The 26,591-nt window shown below is 45.3% G+C and overlaps 1 protein-coding gene across 1 annotated transcript in view; it reads right to left on the bottom strand.

The window, feature by feature from the left end:
- The window catches only part of IQGAP2 (IQ motif containing GTPase activating protein 2), a 295,550-nt gene extending 269,794 nt beyond the window's left edge, over positions 1-25,756 (bottom strand). The window contains exon 1 of the mRNA XM_047088141.1: positions 25,391-25,756. Within this exon, the coding sequence (XP_046944097.1) occupies positions 25,391-25,436 (46 nt within the window). The 5' untranslated portion in view covers positions 25,437-25,756. The remainder of the gene's footprint in view (positions 1-25,390) is intronic.
- Between the last annotated feature and the right edge of the window lie 835 nt (positions 25,757-26,591).

Here is a 26,591-nt window from a genome sequence, read left to right as displayed (position 1 = left end):
TACTGTTTTCCACAGTGACTGCACCAATTTACATTCCCAAGTGCATGAGGGTTCCTTATTCACGACATCCTGGCCAACACGTGCTACTTTTTGCTACTGGCCATTCTGACTGGTGTCCAGTGTTAGCTCATTGTGGTTTAGATTTGCATGTCCTTGATGGTTAGTGATGCTGAGCATCTATTTATGTGTCTTTCAGCCATCTGTAGGTCTTCTTTGGAGAAATGTCTATTCAAGTCCTCTATTTTTAAATTAGATTTATTGGTGTTGAGTTGTATAAATTCTTTATATATTTTGGATATCAACCCCTTACCAGATAGAACATTTGCAATTATCTTCTTTCATTCAGGAAGTTGTCCTTTCACTTTGTTGATGGTTTTATTTGCTGGTGCAAAAGTTTTTTTATTTTGGTATAGTCCAAAACACACTATTTGGTGTAGTTTATTTTTGCTTTTATTTCTCTTGCCTGAGGACACAAATCTAGAAAAGTATTGTCAAGGTTCACGTCAAAAAAATTACTGCCTGTTTGCTCTTCTAGGATTTTTATGGTTTCAAGTCTCACATTAAGTTTATGTTTATGTGTAAGACAGTGGTCCAGTTTCAGTCTTTGCCATGTAGCTGTCCAATCTTCCCAGCACCATTTATTGAAAAGACTAGCGTCTCTCTATTTTATTTTCTCCCCTCCTTTGCCCTGGATTAATTGACCACATAAACGTGGATTTCTGGGATATCTATTCTGTTCCATTGATTTATGTATTTTTGTGCCAGTACGATACCATTTTGATTACTATAGCTTTGTAATGTATCTTGAAATCTTTTGTAGTCCATACAAGTTTTAGCATTATATGTTCTGGTTCTGTGGAAAATGCTATTGGTATTTTGATACGTATTACATTGAATCTGTAAACTGCCTTGGATAGAATGGACATTTTAATAATATTAATTCTTCCAATCCATGAGGATGGTATATCTTCCATGTGTATGCCTTCAATTTCTTTCATCAATATTTTATAGTTTTCCAAGTATAGATCTTTCCAACTTTCTTCCTAGATATTTTAATCTTCTTTCCCCCGGTTGCTCCAATATTTTGTTCACCCTCCAATATTTTGTTCTTTTTTGTGCAATTGTAAATGTGGTTTTGTTTTCGTTTCTTTCTGCTACTGTGTTAATATAAAATTAGTACAGAAACTCAAGAGATTTCTGCATATTAATTTTGCATCCTGCAACTTAACTGAATTTATTTATTCTAATAGTGTTTTGGTGGTCTTTAGGGTTTTCTGTGTACAGGACCACGTCATCAGCGAATAGTGACAGTTTTGCCTCTTCCTTACCTATTTGGGTGCCTTTTTCCTTGTCTGATTGCTGCACCTAGGACTTCCCATACTATAATAAATGTGCTCATAGTTATTTTCATTGCTTCTTTACAACATACGCATCTTTCATTTCTCTATTTACAATGAACCTATTCTTTTACATTTTTTAATGTTTTATTTTTTATATGAGAGCGTGTGCACGTGCATGAACAGGGAAGGGGAAGAGAGACAGAGACAGAATATGAAGCAGGTTCCAGGCTCCGAGCTATCAGCACAGAGCCTGATGTGGGGCTCAAACCCATGAACCATGAGATCATGACCTGAGCTGGGGTCGAATGCTGAACTGACTGAGCCACCCAGACATCCCTACAACGAACCCATTCTTGATTTAGCTTTGCTAACTTCAAGCCAAGCTAATTTTATATTTAATCAGTGCTGCAGCACAGTGTGAACTAAATAGTGTCTTTTCTTTTTAAGTGGTTAAAAATTATTTGATTCCTTCCATTAAGAGGTAGAGTCTAGGTCCCATCTCCATGAATCCGGGCAGACTCACAATGGTTTTAACGAATAAAGGATTGCCCAAGTGGTATTATCTGTCTTTTGAAGCCAGGTTATAAAATCCCACGTGGTTTCCTCTTGCTCTCATAAAACCTTCCCTCTTGGAAGCCAGCCACCATGCCACATGGAAAGTCGACCTGGTGCTGCTCTGGACAATAGGCCCAGCTGAGTTCAGTCTTCAAGTCATTTCAGCCACACCTCTGAGGCTTTTCCAGCTCATTAATTGGTCCAGCAAATGGAGAGAGACTGTGGCTTGCCTGAAAACCCAACCCAGAGAATCTACAAGTTTAACATAGGGGTGGCTTTATTCCACTAAGTTTTGGGGGTAATGTGTCACATAGCACTATACAAATTAATCTGTGTACATAGGTGTATGTGCCTAACTCAATCAAGTGACATTTCTCTCATCCCCAATCTTCTTACTTCGACTGCTTCTTGCTGTAAAGACATACGGAAAGACGTTGAGGTCTAGACTAGTACCCCCTATCAGTCTTTAAACCACTTTAACTATCCTGTCCTTACTTACAAACTAAAGAGATCTACTTTCCCTCTAGAGGGATACTGTGAGAGAACTCAGAAATGTGCTAAAACCCTACACAAGCAATATAGTTTGTGTGTGTGTGTGCGCACGCGTGTGCATGTGTGCGTTCCTTTTCATTCAGCGGGAGCAAAGTTATTCAAATGCAAATCTCCCATGAACTTGGGGTTTAAGATTTAGTCAGGGTCTCTGGACTTCTGGAGAATGTAAGGACTCATTTATTTCTGTTCTCCCACAAAGATTTTTATAGATTGACACTCTAACTTTGAATAATTATGAATAAAACAAATTTACTTTAATACCTGCATCCGAGTGACAGGAATGTTAACTAATTTTAACATAGATTAAACAAAACAGATACGAAGGGGAAAAAAACTACAAAGAACTGTGTCTAAATAAATGCTCACAATGATTGTACTTGGGTAATAAAATTAAAGGTTATTTAAAATTTTTCTTTACATTCCAGGTTTTTTTGCTTGGATGACAATTTATTACTTCTATAATATACAGTCTTATACAGTCTTTAAGTTAGTTGGTTTAATAATCAATGCAAAGACACTGCTGTATTTATAAATTGATATCCAATCCCCACTCGTGGCACAAGAACAGTGGGTTGCCTGGGCTCCCACCTTCCTTGCATCACCAGTTGGATATATTTTACTCTCTTCCCACAGTTCCTAGTACCTTCTCCCACTCCATCCCTGGTACCAGCAGACCTACAGAAACAAAGGCTTCAGGGCAACAAGAACAGCACCAACTGTTACTCATATTGCCCAATACCCTGGGAGAGTGTCCCTTGCTAGGAGAGCAGGTGCCTGGTTGCTGCTCTCCCTGCAGAGCTCAGCAACTACCAAGTTATGCCAAAGCTATTTGGAGGGGCCGGTTCCCCTGTGTGACTCGTTCTCGTTCTCTCTGCTCAAACTGAACCCAGGGAGCCAGCAAATATCTCAGAGTCTAAAATGGTCTAATCTGCTGCCTTTCTGGAACCGGCCTACCCCTTTAGTGCCCAATCAGAGGGTGCAGCCATCTGTCTCAGGCTGTCCTGTTAAATTGCTCCTCACGGTGCCAGGTAATTGGCTACAAGCTTTGATCCTCCCGCTGCTTGACAGCCTGCAATGCTACAGACGGCTCAGACAACCATGTCCGGTGCACGGAAAGGTCTGTGGGTAGTCCCGCACAAACGGCAGATTGCCCAAAGCTTTATGCTGCCCCCACTCAGAGTGTTCGATCATCTTCCTGGACCTATTTGCCAACTTTTCTTCAACTGTCAAGAGTTGGTCCTTCTTAGACACTCACTACTTGAAGTGTGGCCTATGAACCAACAGCATGGGCACACTTGGAAACTCGTCTGACATGTGCAATCTCAGGCCCAGCCCACATCTCCTATATCTGCAGTATAACTGGGTCCTCAGAGGATGCATGAATGCATTAACATGTGACATGTGCTGTATGTGAGAACCCTTTTTTATAAAAGTTAACATCTGGAGCACCTGGCTGGCTCAGTCGGTTAGGCGTGTGACTTTGGCTCATGTTACGACCTCGTGGTCTGTGAGTTCGAGCCCCGCGTGGGGCTCTGTGCTGACAGCTCAGAGCCTGGAGCCTGCTTCGGATTCTGTGTCTCCCTCTCTCTGCCCCTGCCCAATTCGTTCTCGTTCTTTCTTTCATGCTCTCTCTCTCAAAACTGAACATTAAAAAAAAAATTTTTTTAAGTAAACGTTAACATTTTTGTCAGTAAAAAAACTATTGTACTAGGCATGGTAGAAATACCGCAAAAAGAGTTTTAAGAGGTGGGAAAAAGCCTAATCCCATTCCCAGCAGAAAGACTTTATTATTCATGCACTCTTGAAAGGGGAGGGGGGAAGAGCTCAGCTCACTTTATTTCGGAGCCAAATCCCAGCTCATGAAAGTGAGGCTATTTCATTTTAAATCGCCACCCACCATCACAAACACTAATTGGTCGGGTAAATGGTATTATAAAAGCTTAAGGTGGGAGCGTGGCCAGAAGCAAGCCCAGCAATACAGAAATACCCAGAAAACAATTTTGGTTCTTTACCTACAGCAGCTTCTCGAGTGGGGACATTTGGCAATGTGTGGAAACATTTTGGGTTGTCATAACGTGGTGGGGAGGGGTACCGCTGGCACATGGTGTGTCAGGGATGCCACTAAACATCCCACAACGAACAGTCCCTTCCTCCCCTCCCCACCCAAGAAGTGGCCAGTCCAAAATGGCAGCAGTATGGAGGCTGAGAAAGCCTGACCTACAGAATTAACTATAGTGTCATTTTCTCTTCCCTCTCAGCATCCCCAACACCTACTGCTCACCCCACCAGGAAACCTACCCTCCAGTCAAAGGCCTGCACTCCCTTCCCTCAGAGAGAAACATGCCACTGAGCGTGGGACAGCCAGGGACAGAGGATCTGGGGCCCTGCCCTTTCAGCAGGAAGGGTTCCTGCTTTGTGGCCCCCTCATCTCTCATGCAGCGCAGGCCTTAGGTTACCTATTATAAAATCACGGCTCAGAGAGCTACAAGAGGCCTCGTGACCCTCTCATCCAGCTCCCTCGGTATATTAAACAGGCTGCATCCCAGCCGATGCAGCCTGGAGACCAGCTCCTTTATAACACAGGGGAAAGGGAGACGGGACTCACATGGAATGCAGAGAAAACGAACAATGGCACAAACCCGAGAGCCAGAGCGTTTGAAGTGTCCAAGCAACTGCTGAATGGCTGTGCTCTATTTTTAGTTCCACTTCCCTGAAAAGGCACCCTGCCTCCCCTTTTCTCAAATGCCCGGCACACTCTCCAACTGTTTTGGCTTCTCCTCTCCTCCCAAGGTTGCTGTCTAGGAAAGGAGGTTCAATTTCACAGGACCGAGAAAGGTCCATCCTAAGGAGCAGAGGGACCCTACATCTCAGTCTGCCCAGAAATGGCCCAGCTGACTCTGCTGCGGACACTGTTGCCTTGGCATGATTAACAGAATCCCCCTTTGCCCACAAAGATGTCTAGGTTTGGACGATGAGTTACACTGTAACCTTTCTTCTGGGGCATGCTATTCCCAGGGAGAACAAAGCTCCAGGTCTGGCATGCTTCTGCAGGGCACAGTAAGCACCAGACCTGCAAGTGAAACTGATGTGCAATTATGTCTAATTTGGCGCTTGCTGGCAAGGTGCCAGCTGAGATTCTGCTCACTGAACATGACTGGACGCTGATGAAGGGAAACCCAAAACGGAGCAAAGGCATTCTAATCTTCTGACTTGAGGGTGTCAAGAAAGAGGTTACTGGCACAGACCATGGGAAAACCTATTCTCAACGTGATCCATGCAGTTAGTTACACAACAATTTCCAATTCAAATTCAGTCCATCCTCCGACTTCTAACACCAGCACACACGAAAGCCTCCTTCCTATTTCCATGTGACACGCATGCATGGACCCAGGAGGTCTGAATGGTTTTATGGTGTTCCCAGGCCCAGGGCGAAGGTAGCAGGAAGGCAAGGCAGTATGATTCCTTAGCAACTCTATCACACCAACAACCTCTAGCTGAGACTATACTCGCCCAAGTCCATCAAGTCCCAATGGAACAGAACTTGCTCTCTCACCATCAGAAGGAGTAATATGCAATCTAGTGTGAGGGTTTTCTTCCCTCTGTTTTTTTTATTTTTTTTAACGTTTGTTTATTTTTGAGAGAGAGAACAGAGTGTGAGTGGGGGAGGGGCAGAGAGCGAGGGAGACACAGAATCGAAAGTAGGCTCCAGGCTCTGAGCTGTCAGCACACAGCCCGATGCCGGGCTCAAACCCACCAGCCAGGAGATCATGACCTGAGCCGAAGTCAGACGCTTCCCGACTGAACCACCCAGGCGCCCCTCTCCCTGTTTTTAATATGATTACAGGCCTCTCTAGGAAAGACTAAAGAACAGGACAGAGTTCCACCTAAAACAACTGTTAACAATCCGAAGCATTTCCTTCCAGTCTTTTCCCCCACAGAATTTAAATTCTAATTTCCCCACGGTGTATCCTCACATTTCACTTGATTCTGTAAGCACTTCTCTGTGTCATTAGAAATCAATCAGTTTATTTTAAGTTGTGTCTGTGGTTCTCCAATGGCAACATTAACAGCTGTCTGCTCTTCAGACTTCAAAAGTTTATACACAACAGAAGGCAGTAAATAGAGAGGATGGAGAAGAAAAACAAACGAACGAAAGCAATAAAATTTTAATGACTCCATCTCCCAAAATAGTCTTGGTCAACAGTGTTAGGAGTTTCAGATCTCTCAGTCACTTCTGCTGGCATCAGGGAAGCGGGCAGGCCTCCTGACTTCCCGGAGCTAGCACATGCTCCTCGCGGAGCAAAGATGGGCAGAAAGAACGAGGCGCACGTGGGCTTCGAGAGTCCCCGTCCCCATGCTCTCACCAATCCCGCACAGTATTCCCATCTCCGGGCTCAGCTCACACCATCCCCTCTCGGGAACGCTTCCTTGCTCTTCGGAGCACTCCATACATGCCAGGCCCTGTGTCAGGCGCTTTACGTTTGCTATCCCGTTTTGTCCTAATGATGCCATCCGACAGGAACACTCTGATTTCACGGGACAGAAAACCATAGCCGAGTCACAGTAAGCAACAGAGCCAGGTCTCCCGGACACCGTGCTATGTCCTCAGCCAGAGATCTGCCCTAAGCGCTTCTCTGTCGCAGGAATACTTATGTCTCCCTTCCTTCCTAGAAGTACTTGAGCAGGTCAGTCAGGATAGATTAGTAAAAACAAGTCAATATAAAGAGCGTGCTTCAGATTCTGTGTCTCCCTCTCACTCTGTTCTTCCCCCACTCACACTCTGTCTCTCTCTCTCTCTTAAAAATAAAATTAAACAAAAACAAAACAAAACCAGGAGCACCTGGGTGGCTCGGTCAGTTAAGCGTCCTACTCTTGGTCCCGGCTCAGGTCATGATCTGACAGTTTCATGGGTCTGAGCCCCACATCACACCTTCACTGGCAGCACAGAGCCTACTTGGGATTCTCTCTCTTTCCCTCTCTCTCTGCCCCTCCCCACTCATGCTGTCTCTGTTTCTCTCAAAATAAATAAATAAACTTTTAAAAAAAGAAATAAAGAAGAAATGGGGTAAAAAGAGCAGTACAAGACAAGGGCAAGGAAGCCAGAAAGAATATAAATAAACTGAAAACAAGGGGTAAGCCCTCCACAAATTGTACAGATGAGCCCCAAATTTGGCTCTCTGCTCACCGGGCCAAAGTGAAACATGCAAAGTGGATATTCATAAACTTGAGTTATGGATATATGTCATAAAGTCCTGTTGCCATAGAAATTACGTTGGGAACGATTTATGTCTCAGCCATGCAGCCTGATCAAATGACTTCTAAATGAGCTTATTTTCTGCCTGTTGGCTAAGCCTACAGGCCCTGCAAGGTACGCTTGATACACACTGCTCTAAAAAGGGCCACACACTACCCAGTTCTCTTATTCAGAATGAGCTAAATGCACTTTAAGTCACTGAGAGAAGGTTTAAATGATCAGCTCGAGGGGCTTGCTCTTCAACAGTGTTGCTCTTACTGCTTTCTCACTAGGTCAGTGCCCACCAGACATCACCTGCATTCTGATGTGGCCAAACCCTTTCTCTGCTACCTGCTCCTTCTGCACTCTGCTTGCAACCCCCTTCTCTCATCTGCTTGGTGAGGAGCAAGCACTTGACCTAAGAGCAGGTACCAGCCAGTCCCCTAACTCACCTCCTCTCCGTGGCTGTACTTACCAACTGTTTATGAGCAGCCAAAGTCATTGTGCTAAAAAATTTACATGTCCACAATTTTCCCTTTTTCCAAAATTAATGGTTTTACTGAATTGAATAGTCCCCCCCCCCAAATTCATGCATGCTCAGAACTTTGGAATGTGAATTTATTTTGAAATGGGGTCTTTGCAGATGCAATGAATTAAAATGAGGTCACACCAGATTAGCATTGGCCTTAACCCAACAAGTAGTGTTTTATAAGAAGAGCAAACAGACACCCAGGAAAATGCTACATCATCATGGAAGAAGAGATTGGAGGGATTCATTTAAAGCCAAGGAATTTAAGGACTGCCAACAACAAGGAGAAGCAGGAAGCGAAGAGGAAAGAAGGGAATCCTCTAGCAGAGACTTCAGAGGGATCATGGCCCAGTCAACAGGTTGATTGGGTTTCTAGCCTCCAAAACTGTGAGAAAATAAATTTCTCTTTTCTCTAAAACTGCATGTAAGCCCGCAGTTTGTGTTCATTTGTTATAAAATAGGAAATGAATACAATGGTTAAATACAATACCCAGAAGAAGACAGAGTACCAAGTGCCCAAACGAACTTTTTTTAACTTGTATCCGATAGCTATGGTGGGCACAAAATCTGGAGTGCCACCACCTGGATTCAAATCTTGACTCTGCCATTTAATCTCTCTTATTTTCCCTACTTATAGGGATAACATTACCAACAGCAGAGGGTCATTATAAGGATCAAATCAGATGATTCATAAAAAGGGCTTACAACAGCATCTGGCCCATATAAGCACTAGGTCTGCTTGTTATTATCAGTATCATTAGAGGCTAAACTCACAGAAAAAGGCAGAAACCAATCCCTCCTTTCAGAATTGTGTACCCAAGATCCACCTCTCGGGGTCCTGTCCCTTCCTAGAAGACATGAAGCATTATGGGATGTCTCTCCCCAGGCTGTACAAGGCAACCAAAGACAGGCCCAAGAGAAGGGTTCCATCAAGGTTTCCCACTAAAGTACACTGCCCATTTTCAACACTTACTAGGCTCTGCAGAACCAACATTTTCTCTTGTTAAATAATCCCTGGGACTTCACACGTTATATTTAGCACAAGCTCCAAACTAATCATTAACACACAGCAATGTGGTTATATGCAGTTAGACTGTTGATCTAAAAATTCTCAGCTCATTTTCAACCAGGAAATAGAATAACAACCAACATTCAAAAACAGCAGGCTGCCAATCCCGAATCCACCTTACGCAGGGTACAATGAAGCCAAAATCTTCCGAACATGCTTTCTTAATCTCAGCCTCCACGGCTGGAGCTGTATATAAAAATACAAACACTCACCCGTATGACATGGTTTCCTCTTACCTTCAGTCCACGGTTCTACAGCCCAGGTTCTCACACGTTCCTGCCACTTTTTGCTTAGATTAGGAATCACCACTCTAGGAGCCTGAGGCTACCAGTCACAGACTGCCAGATAGAGACGTCAGGTCCAGTAAAATAGTAATAGCTCATTTTACAAATGTCTGCTTTCCAAATAATACTTCCAAAGATAATCAGATCTAAATAACATCTTTGAAACTGATGGGAAATATTATATTCATAGCTTTTACTGAATGAGTGCTTTCTCTGTACCAGCCACCGAGTACTTCACACAGGTAATTCATTGTACTCTAATTATCCCCATTTTACAGGTGTATAACCTGAACCAGGGAAGCGAAGACTTTGCCCAAGGTCACACATTTAGTATTTGGAGGAGCTAAGGTAACGAAAATACTCTGTTTTAAAAAACCGAGAAGCCCCCAAGAGGCAACCTGTTACCTGCTTTTACACTTTTTATAGAAACCAAGGGCAACTTGCTGTCCATGTACTATTTAAATTACCAGCCCCAAACTAAACTCCTGATTTAAAAAGTGATGTATACCGTGAATGAAACAATACACTCTCTTATCCTGCATGCCACATGGCCTGTAAAAAAGTAAATCTTACCACAGTTAGATTTTACACTCTTGGTCTTTTATGCTCTATGAAGACAACATAGGTCCCCACACACCCGTGGGGAGGCAACGTGAAGAGGAGCCTAGAGGCCGGCATTCTAATGGAGTTCTTCCTTGAACTCAAAGATATTTCACCCTTCACAGGCTTCTTCAATTCACTTTACTGAAAACTGAGAGGTGGGTGGTAGTTCCTCCAAAAATTAAACATAGCATTGGGGTACGTGGGTGGCTCAGTCCGGTAAGCGTTGACTTTGGTTCAAGTCATGATCTCACAGTTTGTGGGTTTGAGTCCCACGTCAGGCTCTGTGCTGACAGCTCAGGGCCTGGGGTCTGCTTCAAATTCTGTGTCTCCCTCTCTCTCTCTCTCTGTCCCTTCCTGGCTAACGTTGTCTGTCTCAAAAATAAACATTAATTTTTTTTTTAATTAAACATAGCATTACCATATGATCCAGGAATCCTGCTTCTGAGTATATAGATTCAAAAGAAGTGAAAGCAGAGATGCAAACACATACCATACACACCTACGTTCACAGCCGTGTTATTCACGATAGCCAAAAGGCAGAGACAACCCAAGGGTCCACTGATGGATGAATGGATAAACAGATATGGCGTGTGTATATACACATACATATACACATATACACATACACACACATACACAAACATACACACATATATAGACACGTATATATGCATATGTACATACATGTATACACACACACACCATGGAATATCATTCAGTGTTAAAAAGGAAGTTCTACAACTTGGATGAACCTTGAGGACATGAGAGTAAGTGAAGGAAGCCAGACACAAAAGGACATGTATCACATGATTCCACTTGTAAGAAATATCTAGAGTAGTCAAAATCCTAGATAAAGTAGAAGGGTGGGTGCCAAGGGCTGCTAAGAAGGGAGCATGGGAAGTTATTGTTCAGCGAGTATAAAGTTTCAGTTAAGAGGAAAAAGCTCTGGAGAATAATTGTAGTTATGACTGCAGAACACTGTGAATGTACCTGATGCCACAGAACTATATTTAAAAAATGACGAAAATGGGGGCACCTGGGTGGCTCAGTTGGTTGAGCATCTGACTTCGGCTCAGGTCATGATATTGCAGTTCATGAGTTCGAGCCTCATGCCCGGCTCTGTGCTGACAGCTTGCAGCTTGGAGCCTGCTTTGGACTCTGTGTCTCCCTCTCTCTCTGCCCCTCCCCAGCTTGTGCTCTCTCTCTCTCTCAAAAATAAACGTTAAAAAAAAGTTTTTAATGGCTAAAATGGTAAATATTGTGTATTTTATGACAAACACACAGAGTGAGAAGTTTTAATTAGGTGGATTTCAAACCTTGGCTGCCCATTGAAATCTCCTATGGAGTTTTAAATTCATCTGTTCATCACCAGTAGCAGGAGGCTGGACATGGTGGCCTCCTGATGTGATGTGCTGGGAGGAAACCACATCACCCATAAGTCATTCATGCCAGGAAAGGGGCCTGGCCCCCTCGGGGGCTTCAGTGTCCTTGAACTGATAGGGAGGTGGTTCAGCCTGGGGAAGACCAAGGTGGGGGGTGGGCGTAATGTGAAAAACCTGACTGGACCGTGGACCCAAATGGTTATAAAGTACGCTCGGGGAAAATTACTTTGGGTTGAATTTCAAATTGGATGGTGGACTTGAACGCATGGTACGGTTGGTACCCGGGATGTGGACGACAATGTCCTTGTTGGCACGCAACGGGTATTCACTGTCCTGTTCTTTTTGAGGCTTTTGGGGGGTTCAAAATTTTTTATTTAAAAAATAGAAAAAATAAGAATACCTGTACCACAGTTCTACACCCAAACAAATAGAGTATCTGGGGGATGGGATCCAGGGAATCAACATTTTCTTTGTAAAACTCCGTGGAGATTCTACTAGGTTGCCAACTATGAATTCCGCAGCTCTAAAACAAGATGTGCTATTACGATAGCATCGTAGGAGTCAAAGCTGTGCTATTAACCTACTAGCAAGCTGGCCCACTGTTGACACCCAGCAGCCCTGAGAAATCTTCTCAAGCCCTAAATGACCCCAGCTGCCCCCCTTCCACCCCTCCTTTACTTAACAATAAATCACAACATGTCAATTTGGCAAAGAAAGAAGTTCTCTCATCAGAATTGGGAGACAGAACTGCCTTCCCTAGCTTCATCCCCCCGTTGCTGAACACACAGATTTCCCCTAACTCTTAAGGTAGTTTCCCTTTATGAAACATTCCCCCCCCACGACACAGGGCTCCAAAACATGTGTGTGTGTGTGTGTGTGTGTGTGTGTGTGTGTGTGTGTGTTTTAATTTTTATTTTATTTAATTTACATCCACGTTAGTTAGCACATAGTACAACAGTGATTTCAGGAGTAGATTCCTTACCCATTTAGCCCATCCCCCCTCCCACAACCCCTCCAGCAACCCTCTGTTCTCCATATTTAAGAGTCTCTTACGTTTTGTCCCCCTCCCTGTTTTTATATTATTTTTGCTTCCCTTCCCTTGTGTTCATCTGTTCTGTGTCTTAAAGTCCTCATATGAGTGAAGTGATATGATATTTGCAAGACATTACTCTTGAAAAGTCTTTTCAAGTTTAAAGATCTTACTACTCCTCTCTTGGGTCTGCATTATTTACACTTTCTAGGAAAAGAAATGTTCAGACAGACAAGGAAGGATCTGGCCAAAGATTATGTATTAGTATTTAGAAAGTTCACATGTCACAGGTATTGTTACCCAAATTCAAAACGTTGCCTTTCAAACTAGAGAAAGAAGAAAAAAAAATGTCATTGCGAATATGGGCCCAAAGACAGCCTGTGTCACAAAACTCAAGTGGCACTGGCTTGGAGGCAGATAGAGGATGAAAGGATGACACTAACATGCCTAAGACTACAGTAAAAAGTTCCTCAAGTGGCAAAATTAGTCCCCGACACGATCACACATACACACACTTGAGTCATTTTCAAAGCAATGTCCCATACCTCACGTCCCTTTTGGGGTAAACATCAACTCATTTTTCAGATAGACACAGGAGCTCAGGGAAGTCCTACTCCACATCACACAACAACTAACACCTTAACCCCCAAGCTCTCAGATGGTCTACGCTACCCTCGTCTTCACAGCGCTTGACGCCTCTCATGGTTTCAGGCTTAGAGTATTTCTACCACAGCCACCGCAGGTTTTTAACATAATTCAGGAGACAGTGGCGACTTCCAAGGGGCCAATAAGCTTCTAGACTCCTATGTACTGGGATCTGTGTACTGTTCGCAAATATTTTCCTCCCAATTGGAGTGACTAACATAGCGAATGCAAACTCCAAGTGAAGGACATTCCAAAGCTGCTTATTTTTACATAAGGCTCTGATCACACTTGACCCCTGAAGGCAGTGGTCTGCAGACTCCGTGTGAATTACACAGCATCCAGCACTTGTGGTCGAATCAAAGAACAATAGTTAGTGGTCTCCTCTTTTTAGGCTGTTTAGAGTTCTCTTGGTCAGTCAGGAGAATAATCCCTCTGTTGTTAATGGCAGCCATCTTTACCGTCACTGCAGACACGACTTCTTGAGTCATTACTGCTTTTTACCAATCAGTTCCCATATGTTAAAAACCTAAGGCACCTGGCTGGCTCAGTGGGAAGAGCATGGGACTCTTAACAATCTCAAAGTCCTGAGTTCGCACCTCACTTTGGGGGCAGAAATGACTAAAACAAACCAACAAACAAAAAACCTTAAATAGTTACTGCCCACCTGGGATTCTTTCCCTGTCGCCATTGCCAAGTTCACCTTGCTGATCTTTATGTTTTTCATCCAGCCTCTCAACGATCTCTATCCCAACTACAGCAGCCTAACAACTATGCATCCTGGCCCTGTCATCACTTCAGCCTTTCCGTCGGTCTCTCCATCCGACTCGCCCTTACACACACACACCTGGAAAATTCGCTCTCCATCGAATGCTTCCATGCCAACAGACCTGCTTTTCAGACTTGTAATTTTCTCAAGGCAGGGTTTATATCCAACAAAAACTTTGCATCTTCATCGGGTAAGGGCACCTATTGGAACTGTTCAACTATAAAAGCATTTTCATAGAAAATTTGAAGAGAAAAAACATTTTTTTTTAATTCACCCATTACCTCATTACCTAGATGGAACCACTGTTGACATGATGATTTACTTATGTGCCAGATACTGGGGATACGGCAGTAACCAAAAAAAAAACCAGTCCCTACCCTTAAGGTGTTTCTTTTATTTTGTCCATGTTTGTCTTCAGAGTAATCAATGTAGTATAGTATTTTTTTAAACTCATTCGATTGTTATGAAAGGCCCTTGCCAGAGCCTACACTGAAGAGGAACATATAAGCACCATCCTCCAAACTACTGACGAATTCAAAAGAACAGCAGCAAATACCTTTTTGGAGAACAGAGGAAGAAATCTAAAGCTGTATCCACAATTAGTGCCAAATGAAAGGACTTTGTCAACCTGGTTCCAGTGGACAGGTAACTATCTTTTCATTTATGTTTAATTTTTTTCCCTTTGGAAAATAAATCTCTGAAAATAAATCTCAGAATAAAAGCTAAAGCATGTTTGTATTAGCTCTGAAACGACCATTTCTCAGACAAACTTGTAAGAGTTCAGTAGGAGCAAAGCTCTGGGAAGCCACCTTCCTGGATCTTCTATGGGGTAGCACAGTTTTGCGGGGCAGGGGCTGAAAGGAGAACTCCTACCCTGTATGGCTGGCTTTATGACCAACACCTCCCAGCCCCCTTACCTCACCTGTAGGAAGCCTACTCAGTCAGCCCAGGGCAGACGTACCCAATGGCCAAGGAGGAGTCAATTAATTCTAGCTGGTCTCAACTGTTTCTTTTTGGGACAGTGAGGAGTAGAGGGGGGATAGAAAACATTTATATGAAACATGCTAGAATCAAAAGCCTGGTAGAAGAGGGGAGCAGAATGAAGAATAATCTGCAAGTACCAAGGTGGGAAACAGCCTAGATTGTTGATTTCTCACAGCTCCAACACACATCCCAGGTTATACCTAGTGGTTGAGCTACGCCGGACCCATGAATTTAAGCTTCACTAACTTTCTAGAGGCAGGAAGGCCTGAGGGGTGTCAGACAAATCCACCTCCTCACCTCCCTTCTGAACCCCCACAGCACTAGGTAGACCCTGCTAGTGCTAGTCAAACTCTACAATGTGAACCAGGCAAAAGGCTAACACTTATTTCAAGTGACTCCTTCCCATCAGGGTATGTTTCCATCATGAACACTTGGGCTTTCAAACCAGCAGCAGTAGCAACAATCAACTGGACCCGAAAAGAGACAACAGGATGCTTAGTAACTGCAGAGTTCCTCACTCAAGTGTGTGAGTGACAACTCCACACTCTTTTTTTAAGATGACAGAAAAGTACAGTGCAGGAAGCCAATCCCCATCCAACTTGATTTAGAAACAGGAACAACGTGCATTAGGATTTCTTACACATACACAAACAAGGATAATTTGATCTCCACTCGAAGTAAGATTCATTCAATTTCCATACAGATAACTAAAGCATGTTCTTGTGAGTATAAACTTTCAACAGAGTATGGGCCCATGATTTTTTTCAAGTTAACTCTACCCCAACATGGGGTTCGAACTAACGACATTAAGATCAAGAGTTGCATGGCTCTATCCACTGAGCCAGCCAGGCTGCCCTGAGCCCAGGAGGTGAAGCCCACTTTCTGTTAAGGGGAGAAAAGGGCAAAGAGGTGAGGAGAAACGCAAGGGGCAGTAGCGACGAGGGGGAACCACCATCAGTCTCACCCCCTGCCCAACAGTCAAGGGCTGCCTCTACAGGGGCACATTCTGACCAGGTACATTCCCGTGTATTAAATCACTTAACCCTCTGAGTAGGGACTGTCCCACCTGCATGTTACAACTGTGGAAATTAAGGCATACAGAAATTAAAATAACTCGCCGAGGTTCCAGAGTATAAAAACAAATCTAAACATTAAACATTTGCCTGCCACTTGAAAGCTGCTCAAATGATCTTTAACAGATAAGAAAAACAAGTTCCTCCTTTAGAGAAACAGTACAGTACAGACACTTGAAGCAAAACCAGTAATAGCAGCAAATATTTATTGAACGTTTTCTCAGTGCCACGGCACCAGGCTCCCAGCTAGGTAATGAACATAAACATTACTTATTTGAAATATATGTTGCTTCTATCTCTTGCAAATCAAGTCCTTTTAGATGGAGAGGACTAAGGAAATGGGTTGACGTTAAGATTGAAATCACATCCGCAAATAAAAATATGAGCATGGACAAAGTTACCAGGAACTAATTGACCTTAATTTTTTTTTAATGATATAAAAAGGTCTTCCTTCAAAGATCTGAGAGCAATGGATAGCAAAAGGAGAATAACTAGAAGTCACCTGTGGGGATCCCAAGCAAAAAATGCAATCATAGGAATATATACTCTTGTCTGTAATCAATAGCAAAATAAACAGATCTGTAGTTTCCCTGGGACCACTTCTGCCTAGTAAATGATATTTCGGCCAGCATGTTCAACTGTTCTAAAAACTGTAGGGGTTCCTGGGTGGCTCAGTCGGTTAAGTGTCGACTTCTGCTCAGGTCATGATCTCGCGGTCTGTGGGTATGAGCCCCGCGTCGGGTTCTGTGCTGACAGCTCGGAGCCTGGAGCCTGCTTCGGATTCTGTGTCTCCCTCTCTCTCTGACCCTCCCCCTCTCACACTCTTTCTCTATAAAAAAGTGAATAAACGTTAAAAAAAATTTTTAAGAGATAAACATTGAAAAATTAAAAAAAAACTGTGAATAAGTGAATAAAAAATACTTCAAGTTGTTCTGAAGAGAAAGAGGAAGAGGACATCTTTCAAACCTTACTGTCTAGGAGCCCCCGCAAGTATCAGAGCCCGGAATTGCCAGCTTGGGGCCTCCCTTTTACACAGAAAGATTTGCCAGCTCCCTCAGCCTCCCCAGTGGCTCCTAAAAGCACTGCCTCCACCTAGAAATCCTTGCGAAGTGGACCTCACTCTCTCCTCAGTGGAGATTTTGGACTTGATCTTCCCCATCACATTTGTTTCCTAGAAGAGAGGAAAGAAACCTTAAAGACAGACCCAAATAAATCCTATAATATAAACACAAACTTAGAAACCAATGCCTGGATTTGCGTGTGGTGCAGGTGTGTGCTCAAATCAAACACAGGAGGAACAAGTAAAACCTTCAGTATTGTACCCATGTGTTTACACTTATTTCACAAAAACCTGCAGGCGCTGTGAGGGGGGTAATTGCATATTAGGAACGTCGTTTCTTTCACCTTGGCCCTTGAGCAGTGCAACAGAATCACCTAGAAGGCTCTGCGGCAAGGGTGCTCGGCCGGCCCCCAGTGATGCTCTACTCCTGTTGCTTCTCCAGAAACTGCTCCCTGCAAACCACTGCACTGACAGGAGGAACAGCGGTCAGCTCCTTTCAGGCACATGGGCACACACGGCCCAATCCAGGATTGTAACATTAAAGAGAGTCCACTTGGAATTTAGTTACATCTCTGAACCTACAAACCAACTGGAAACGTGGGGTCAGCCATTTTCCATTAGCCATTTTTCTTTTTTGCGGTTTTTTATATGAAATTTATTGTCAAATTGGTTTCCATACAACACCCAGTGCTCATCCCAAAAGGTGCCCTCCTCAATACCCATCACCCACCCTCCCCTCCCTCCCACCCCCCATCAACCCTCAGTTTGTTCTCAGTTTTTTACAGTCTCTTATGCTTTGGCTCTCTCCCACTCTAACGTCTTTTTTTTTTTTTTCCTTCCCCTCCCCCATGGGTTCCTGTTAAGTTTCTCAGGATCCACATAAGAGTGAAACCATATGGTATCTGTCTTTCTCTGTATGGCTTATTTCACTTAGCATTACACTCTCCAGTTCCATCCACGTTGCTACAAAAGGCCATATTTCATTTTTTCTCATTGCCACGTAGTATTCCATTGTGTATATAAACCACAATTTCTTTATCCATTCATCAGTTGATGGACATTTAGGCTCTTTCCACAATTTGGCTATTGTTGAGAGTGCTCCATTAGCCATTTTTCAACCCAACTGGGATGCTGGTCATTTGAAGGCACTATATCTCTAGTGAAATTTGAAAAGTAACAACTGTCCTAAGCAATGGAGGAAATGAAGAAAAAAAAAAAAAAAGAAGTGAAAGGGGCACCTGGGGGCTCAGCCAGTTGAGCGTCTGGCTCCAGCTCAGGTCATGATCTCAGGGCTCCTGAGTTCAAGCCCTGCATTGTGCTCTCTGCTGTCAGCACAGGGCCTGCTTGGGATTCTTTCGCTGCCTCTCTCTCTCTCTGCCCCTCCTCTGCTCTGCCATGTGCGCACGTTCTCTCTCAAAAATAAACAAACATAAAAAAAAAAATAAGTGACAGAAACCCTGCTGTTGTCAAGATACTCTTCTCACCTCATCTCAGAGAATTTACCTTCTGCCATGGTTTAGAGTTAGTTGTGCACTTCCCGGGCCGCAGTCAGTCAGGGCCCCATAAGGTCCGTGTCTACCTGCCTCTGGATTCATTGAATGCCTTCAGTACCATACACATCATCCTCGGTCCTATCCTGAGCCAAACCATCTGATAAAGGAGCCCATCCGTAGGCATCCCCAAACCTAGAAGCATGGTGTGGGCATCTGCAAGCAGCAGACACAGGGGACCCAAATGCCCACGTGCACAAACTTCACCGGACCCCCGCAGTTTCCAGCACCAGGCACTCCAATCACCCCCAGCCTTCCCACAATTCTCCACTGCACTGGGCCACTCCCCTCTCCAAATTTACTGGAAAGTTAAAAAAAAAAAAAAAAGTGTACCCAAGCTACTTTTTTCAAGACAGCTCTAATTGCCCACTGGTGCCCACAAAGAAAGGATTCCTTGATAAATCCCCTTCCAGCTACACCACCCTGCCCCAACATCTATCCTACAACCTAAGCTTCAACCCCACACAAACTACCCACACAACAAATACAGGGGGATGCCTTTCACCTTTACCTCCCACCTTCAAGGTCTTGTTCAAATTCACAATTCGTGAAGCTTGCCTGTTGCCCCATCCTAATCCACCCTGATGTCTTCCCTTCCACAGAACTAGTAAGTGCACAAACAGAAGTATAAGCATCAGTCTTTATCTTCCAGTTTCTCACAGGCTGTGCCCATCTTTGTCATTTTCCTTTTATCTGAACCTGCTGTACTTAGTAGGTGCCCTGTTAATGGAAATTACCACCACACGTTTCGTGCTGTGTGCCAGAAACCACATCAGCCACCATTACAGGAATATAAAACACCCTCCAAGGTACAGGAGAAAACCCTAAGGCTACTCAAGCAGTTAGTGCCCAAATAAGGATTCAAACCCACATCTACTCCACCCCAAACCTTTTGCCATTTCACAGACGCCATTCTTCGGCCTTTCAAGGGAGAAATAAACTATTAACAGTCAAGTGAACAAGTCTGGCTCACCTATCAGTCACCTCATCACAAACTTCTGCCTGATTTCTCATCCACCCCGGATTTTAAGGCATGGCCAGTATACATAATAAAAGTGCATTTTACAAATTATCCTATTTGGAATCACTGGAGCATACCTCTGTATTATGGAAAAACTGTTCTTTCATTTTAGTGCCTCACAGTCAGATGGGAGGTCTCCACACATATATAAAATCCTTTGATGAAGTCTGGACGCGCTCTATAAAAAAGCTCAGGTATTCTTGTATGCTTTTCTTAAGGGTGGGGAGGAAACAAAATCCAGTTTAGACAATACCATGCATCTACTTTTTTTTTTCATTTTCTTAAGGTTTATTTATTTTGAGAGAGAGAGAGAGAGAGAGAGGTTGGGTATGAGCAGGGAAGGGGCAGAGAGACAGAGGGAGACACAGAATCCCAAGCAGGCTCCATGCTGCTAGCACAGATTCCAGTGTGCAAACTGGAACTGTGAGATCACTAACTGTGAGATCATAACCTGATCTGAAATCAAGAGTAAGACGTACACCGACTGAGCCACTCAGTCGCCTCACCGTGCATCCACTTTTAGAAGAGCACACTAGCCAAATAACTACAGGTTTGGTGACTTTGATAAAATCACGACACACTGGAAAGAAAAAGAGGTGGAACCCCTATGAGTAATTCAGAGAAGACAAACTGGCAATAGCCACTGAGCAAAGCCTTCAGGCCCTGGTAACACCAGCTGTCAAGTTGGGGTCACCAGCCAGCTGTGTGGCCTTGAGACGTTATCTTGGATTTCAGCTCCTCTGTGAAATGGGGAGACCGCTGGCCCTCTCAAAGGTACTAATAAGCAGGTGGTAACAAGTGCTCGTGAGAAGAACCAGCTCTTGCCAAGTGCACAACCTGAATGCCCATGCTCAAGTGCCTGCCCTGTGGAACTATAGCTGACCAGCCAACAGAAGTCGAGTGGACTCTGTTTCTCCACTGGTTACCACGAAGACTTGGTGCATCAGAACTGTTTGTATAGTAGACTTTTAAGCAAGTTGTTAAAAAGCTTGCCTAGCGGGAGGGTAAGGGGCAACGGCAAACCAATGGTTCCCTAGAGAAAAAAGGGGGTTAACTAACCCCCTAAATACTAAATTCTAAAACAACCTTGGTATTACAAGCTTAAACTCTCCCAAACAAGTCATTTTGGCTAACAACACGTGTAATTAAAGTTAAAAGCATACTAAAACCACACTTTGGCTGTTGACCTTGAAGATCCTTTGGCAAAACTCAATCAAAACAAATAGCCCATGAAGGAATAACTTGACTTTTTGTCTTGTTACCCACCCCAGTACTCCAGCTACCAGGTGATTTAGAAATCTCGCTGCTGAAACAAGAGCATTATCCAACAAACAAACAAAACGTTCACCGCAGCAGCCAGAACAGCCCCACCCCCACCCCAGCACACTTGCGGCGGGCACACGCTTCTGCTAAGCTCCTGTTGCATTTTCTCAAAGAAACAGGGTAACACTGACAACTATTCGTTTTAGGACGTTTCTCACGAGAGAAGTCTGCAGAGGGTAGAAAACCGCAGTGCTTGCCAAAAACACATTGATTACTACCCCTCCCCCACACACACATAGTAAGTACCTAAACGCTGACTGGTATCAGCTCTGAGATCATCAGAGCGCAGGGTCATCTTTTGCTATCAGTGATGTTCTTAACTCTCAAGTAACTGGAACAAAACTTTTAACAGATCATGGTGGCAGTGTGTTTTGACAATTATTTTGGCTAATTCATTATCGTTCATTACGAGAGCACAAAAATTACTTGCAAATCATGCCTACCCATCAGTGTCACTTAAATTTGGTTTTGAGTGTAAAAAGATACCCTAGTTATCTTGTACAACATTCTGGTTCTAAAGTAGTAAAGCTGGGGCACCTGGGTGGCTGAGTCAATTAAGCATCTGACTCTTGATTTCGTCTCAGGTCATGGTCTCACAGTTTGTGGGATTGAGCCCAGCAACAGGCTCTATGCTGACAGCACAAAGTCTGCTTGGGATTCTCTCTCTCCCTTTCTCTCTGCCCCTCCCCTGCATTCTCGCTCTCACTCTTGCTCTCACAAAATAAATAAACATTAAAAAATAAATTAGAAAGCAATTTCCACCTTTCCCTTTTGCCACTTATTCCCTGCAGCACTACACGAATGAGCTGGTATTTCAGCTTTGTTCGGTATTCACAGGATACAAAATAACTTCATAGGTTGCAGGAGAAGGTGGCCAAAGTGGAAAAGCAGGGATTAAACGGAAAAATGATTTAATTTTAATTCCGGGCTCCCATGTGCCAATCAAAAAGACTTCAGCAGGGGCGCCTGGGTGGCGCAGTCGGTTGAGCGTCCGACTTCAGCCAGGTCACGATCTCGCGGTCCGTGAGTTCGAGCCCCGCGTCGGGCTCTGGGCTGATGGCTCGGAGCCTGGAGCCTGTTTCCGATTCTGTGTCTCCCTCTCTCTCTGCCCCTCCCCCGTTCATGCTCTGTCTCTCTCTGTCCCAAAAATAAATAAACGTTGAAAAAAAAAATTAAAAAAAAAAAAAAAAAAAGACTTCAGCAATCTTTCATGTCCGAAATCCGAGACGAGTGCCTTCATGGACACTCAATGAGAAACCCCTCAAGTGCAACTTACTATGTGGTATTTTACCCACACTCAGCCTGGTGGAAAACAGCCCTGAGTTCAGTGAATTAACTTTGTACAAAAATTACTAAATTAAATGACATTTCAAGAGGAAGAGAGATGGCAGAAAAAATACACCTAAAACAAGTTTAATACCAACTACTAAAAAGTTGTTCACAAAGTCCAGTATCAAATACCTTTTACTCAGAATGTACAGTACTGGAAGTTAAATTACAACAATGTATCAAATAAATTTATCATTTATTTTCAAGAGATAGAGCATAAGCAGGGGAGGGGCCGAGAGAGAGACAGACACAGAATCTGAAGCAGGCTCCAGGCTCCGAGCTGTCAGCACAGAACCCCATGGGGACTTGAACTCCCGAACTGCATGATCATGACCTGAGCCAAAGTCAGTCGCTAAACTGAGCCACGCAGGTGCCCTATTCTGTTCATTTAATGTCAGGGGTAATACCTGTTCGGTATAGTTTGAGGTTTTGTTAAACTAAACCTGTATTCACCAAACTCAGAAACCAGAAGAAGCACAATTCTGTAATCAACACACCAAGGACAGTGCATTTTCCTTCATTCCTTTGCCAGCTTTCCTGTAAGGAGCTCACAGCACTGTTTGCAGTCTCATGTTGACAGAGCCCCAAAATCAGACCACCACCAGAGATGATGTATTCTAATACATCAGAGAGTCTCCTTTTGCGTGAATAATGAGTGTTCCTTAACATTGACTAACACGGAGGTATATTCAACTAGATTTTTTCAAAGAAACTATGAGCGTACAACCATTCATGAGCCTAGCAGCAAAATAAAGAAATGTTCATGTTAATGACATACAGCCTATTTTACTGAAGTCTGAATATTTTAGGGTGACCATAAAGTCTAGAAACTATCTGGGGCGCCTGGGTGGCTCAGTCGGTTGAGCATCCGACATTGGCCCAAATCATGATCTCACAGTCCATGGGTTCGAGCCCTGCGTCAGGCTCTGTGCTGACAGCTTGGAGCCTGGAGCCTGCTTCCAATTCTGTGTCTCCCTCTCTCTCTGACCCTCCCCCACTCATGCTCTCTCTGTCTCAAAAATAACATTAAAAAAAATTTTTTTTAAAAGTCTAAAAACTATCAAACACTTTTAGTCAATGACCAAACAACGCCAGCACTTTGTGAGCTGGGGGAAGGCAAATGGGAGTGTTTCCAACAGGTGGCACCCCACTCCATTACACCAGACTCATGCGAGAAATGGAACAATTATTTCCAAAGAAAGTGGCTGGGGTGCCTGGGTGGCTCAGGTCATGATCTCACGGTCCGTGAGTTCGAGCCCCGCGTCGGGCTCTGTACTGACAGCTTGGAGCCTGGAGCCTGCTTCGGATTCTGTGTCTCCCTCTCTCTCTGCCCCTCCCCCACTCGTGCTAGGTCTCTGTCACTCTCAAAAATAAATCAACATTTAAAACAAAACAAAACAAAGTGGCAGTGTGGAGTGTTCTTCATGCTTGTGGGATCTGAACCTCCTTGGTTGCGTTTCTGACGTGGTCTAGGTCCACAGGTCTATTTGATGAAAATCAGGCACCATCACAGATCCATCTGTTTCTGCATGTGAAAACGTTACACTAACGCACTTCATTCACTCCAACTTTGCACGCACATTGAACTCCTGAGAGATGACCCACCAAATACATCATGCTTTAAAATGTGCATCCAAAGCCATTGGGGGGGAGGGGTCTATTTGCCTAGTTTCCAGAACGGGGTCGTCTTATAATTTGACACAGTGAAGCTACCATATGTTCCGAGAGCTTGTCACATAAATAAGAGGCTTTCACCAACCTGTGGGTGACACCACACACACTGAATGACCACAGCATGGCTCCTCGAATCCAAAGAGCTCTGTTGTCTGTGTGCTTTACTACAGTGTCATTAAGGCTGCAAAGAACCGGGTCCTGGCGCGTTGTTTAATGCATTTCCCTGCTGTACGGAGTCTGCAGCTGGCTCCTCAGGCTTCTTCCTCATTGCCATACACCAAACGGGTCACATGGCAAAACTAACTTCCTATCTCTAACTCTCCATTCCAAGACTAATGGGGAGAAAGAACTTACACACGTTAACTCCTCCCCTCCCACCCCGCCCTCCCAAGCGCACAAAACAACCCTGCAGCAGGTATCACCACCTTCACCCAAACCTGATTCCTCTACCCCAAGGCCAGCCAGGGCAAAAGATTAACCAGTGGTCTTCGGCCATGGGTTCACTGACAGGACCTGCGATGGACGCCAACTTTTTGTTTGTTTTAAAGGAAATACTTCCTGGCATGTTTAGCCAAGACTCTGAACTCTGTACATGAAGCCACGTGGTTGGTGCTAATCTAGCTCCATCTACTCACGATCCGCCAAAGCAACCTCTTTCCGAAGGCAGCAGCCCCTGGCTGCGTAAATCGACACCATCTCGTTGAAGTCACACGGGCTCCGACCGGATCCTGGGGAGCCTAGCTCTGCGTCCTCTCCCCATGGCAGTCCTGGCAGGGTCACAGGGCAGCAGGGAACAGAGGGGTTGGGCCCGGAGGTGCCCCTTTCAGCAGCACCAGGAAAGGATTCACGCCAATGGGGCGCAAACTGGCTCTTTCAGCTCACGTGCAGCTCGAGGGAGCAAGGTAGGAGGAGAGCTGTTCCAGGAGAACCGACTTCGCCACTGGTAGAGTGCGTGGGCGCAGTACTCGCTGTGCCCACCTGTAGCCACGGCAAACTTTCCTTCAGAGTTGGAACAATCCAGTCCCTTACGCCACCCCCTGGTCCGAGCCGGCAGCGGCCCGGAGCTCCAAGGGCTCCTCACCTGATACCCCTAAACGCACAACCGGGCCCGTCCCAGAGCTCAGACTCAGCACTGCCTGCGAGCGCTCCGGCGGGGTTTTCCGGGCAGAAGACTGGGGTTGCCCCTGAGGATCTGAAAATTGCGGGGAGAGCGGGAAGACGCCGCTCACTACCTTCTGCAACTCCAGCTCCCAACTTTGCCAGCCACACAGCTGCTGCCCTCCGGCTCCCTCCGCGGCGCGCACCCGGCTCCCTCGGCTTCTCCAACGCGTTCCCCGGGGAGGGGTCTCCCCAAGGCGCCGGAAGCCCCGCGCACCCGGCGTACTTACAGCCATAGCGGGGTCTCTGCAGGGACGGCAGCTCCTCGTGAGGCATCCTGCGCTGTTCCGGGGGCCCGCCCGGGGCGCGCCCCCCGCGGCTCCCCTCGCTAGCCAGGCTCGCCGGCTCCGCGCCCCGCCGGCGCGCTCGTATCCGGCCTCTCGCTGCCCTCCCCCGGTCGCCCCGAGATGGGCGACCCGCTCGCACGGTGCTCCCTGGTCGGCGCTCGCTGCAGCCGCCGCTCGCTGACACCCGAGCAAAAGTGAACTCTCGTCGTTCGCTCCGTCCCGGCCGCCGCCGCGTCCCGGGCAGGTTTCCTTTCTCCTGCCGCCCGGCCCCGTTATTCTCCGCGGTGGGAGCGCGCGCCGCCGAGCAGCGACCCCTACCGCGTGCGGGGCGCAGCGCCCGGGCCGCGTGAGCCCGCCCCTTTGCTGGCCCGCGGGTGGAGGAAGGGGCTGAGCGGGACGCTGGGGCGGGATCCCCTGCAGCTGGGGCCCGCGGCCGCCCAGCCTGAATTTGCACTTCTGGGGTGTTCCGAGAGTGGAAGTGAGCCCGCGCGGAGAAGAGCAAGAGAAACCGCAGAAGATACAGGCAGCGCCGTTCGCCCGGGGTGTTGCCGAGTTACAGGACAAACAGCGCGGTTCTTTGCCCTCTGGGGGGATTGCACGAAGCCTTTTTCTTTTTTTTCTTTCTCTTGTTCGGGTTTTTTTTTTTTTTTTTCCTTCGAAAGTTGCTTCTGCGACTCTTTGTCTACAAAATACAGGGTTCCCCTTTCAGGACAAGAAACTGAGTGTGTGTGTGTGTGTGTGTGTGTGTGTGTGTGTTGGAATAGCAAGATAAACACTACCCGAGCAACCACTCAAAACACGACTCTGAGTATCCTCCGCTCACTTTCGGCCGGATCCCCCGCCGCCCCACACCCACCGTGCACAGAACTGCAGCCCAGCCCAGGTGGGGTCGCACACCACGAACATCTTTTCCGGCTAAGCTTTAAAGGAAATTAAACTGCTTGTGGCTTTTCTAAAAGGGGTTTTCTAATGCGGTCACCTGGAGCTGTTTTTCTCTTTGTGCCTCAGAGTGATAACATCTGGAGGAATGTGGGACCGTTCTATCCCTGTGCCCTCACCTGTTTGTCATATGTGGGATGCGGGGATGACCACGTGGCGGGCAAAATAAAATAATTGAGGTAGAGTGGTGAGATTATTTGGAGAG

This window comes from Lynx rufus, unplaced genomic scaffold (genome assembly GCF_022079265.1).
Source record: "Lynx rufus isolate CCGP_SWC_20201006 ecotype Redwood Valley unplaced genomic scaffold, mLynRuf1.p SCAF_1, whole genome shotgun sequence".
In the NCBI taxonomy this organism is placed as follows: Eukaryota; Metazoa; Chordata; class Mammalia; order Carnivora; family Felidae; genus Lynx; species Lynx rufus.
The sequence above is the reverse complement of the archived record's forward strand: the minus strand, read 5'-3'. Positions and strand labels throughout refer to the sequence as shown.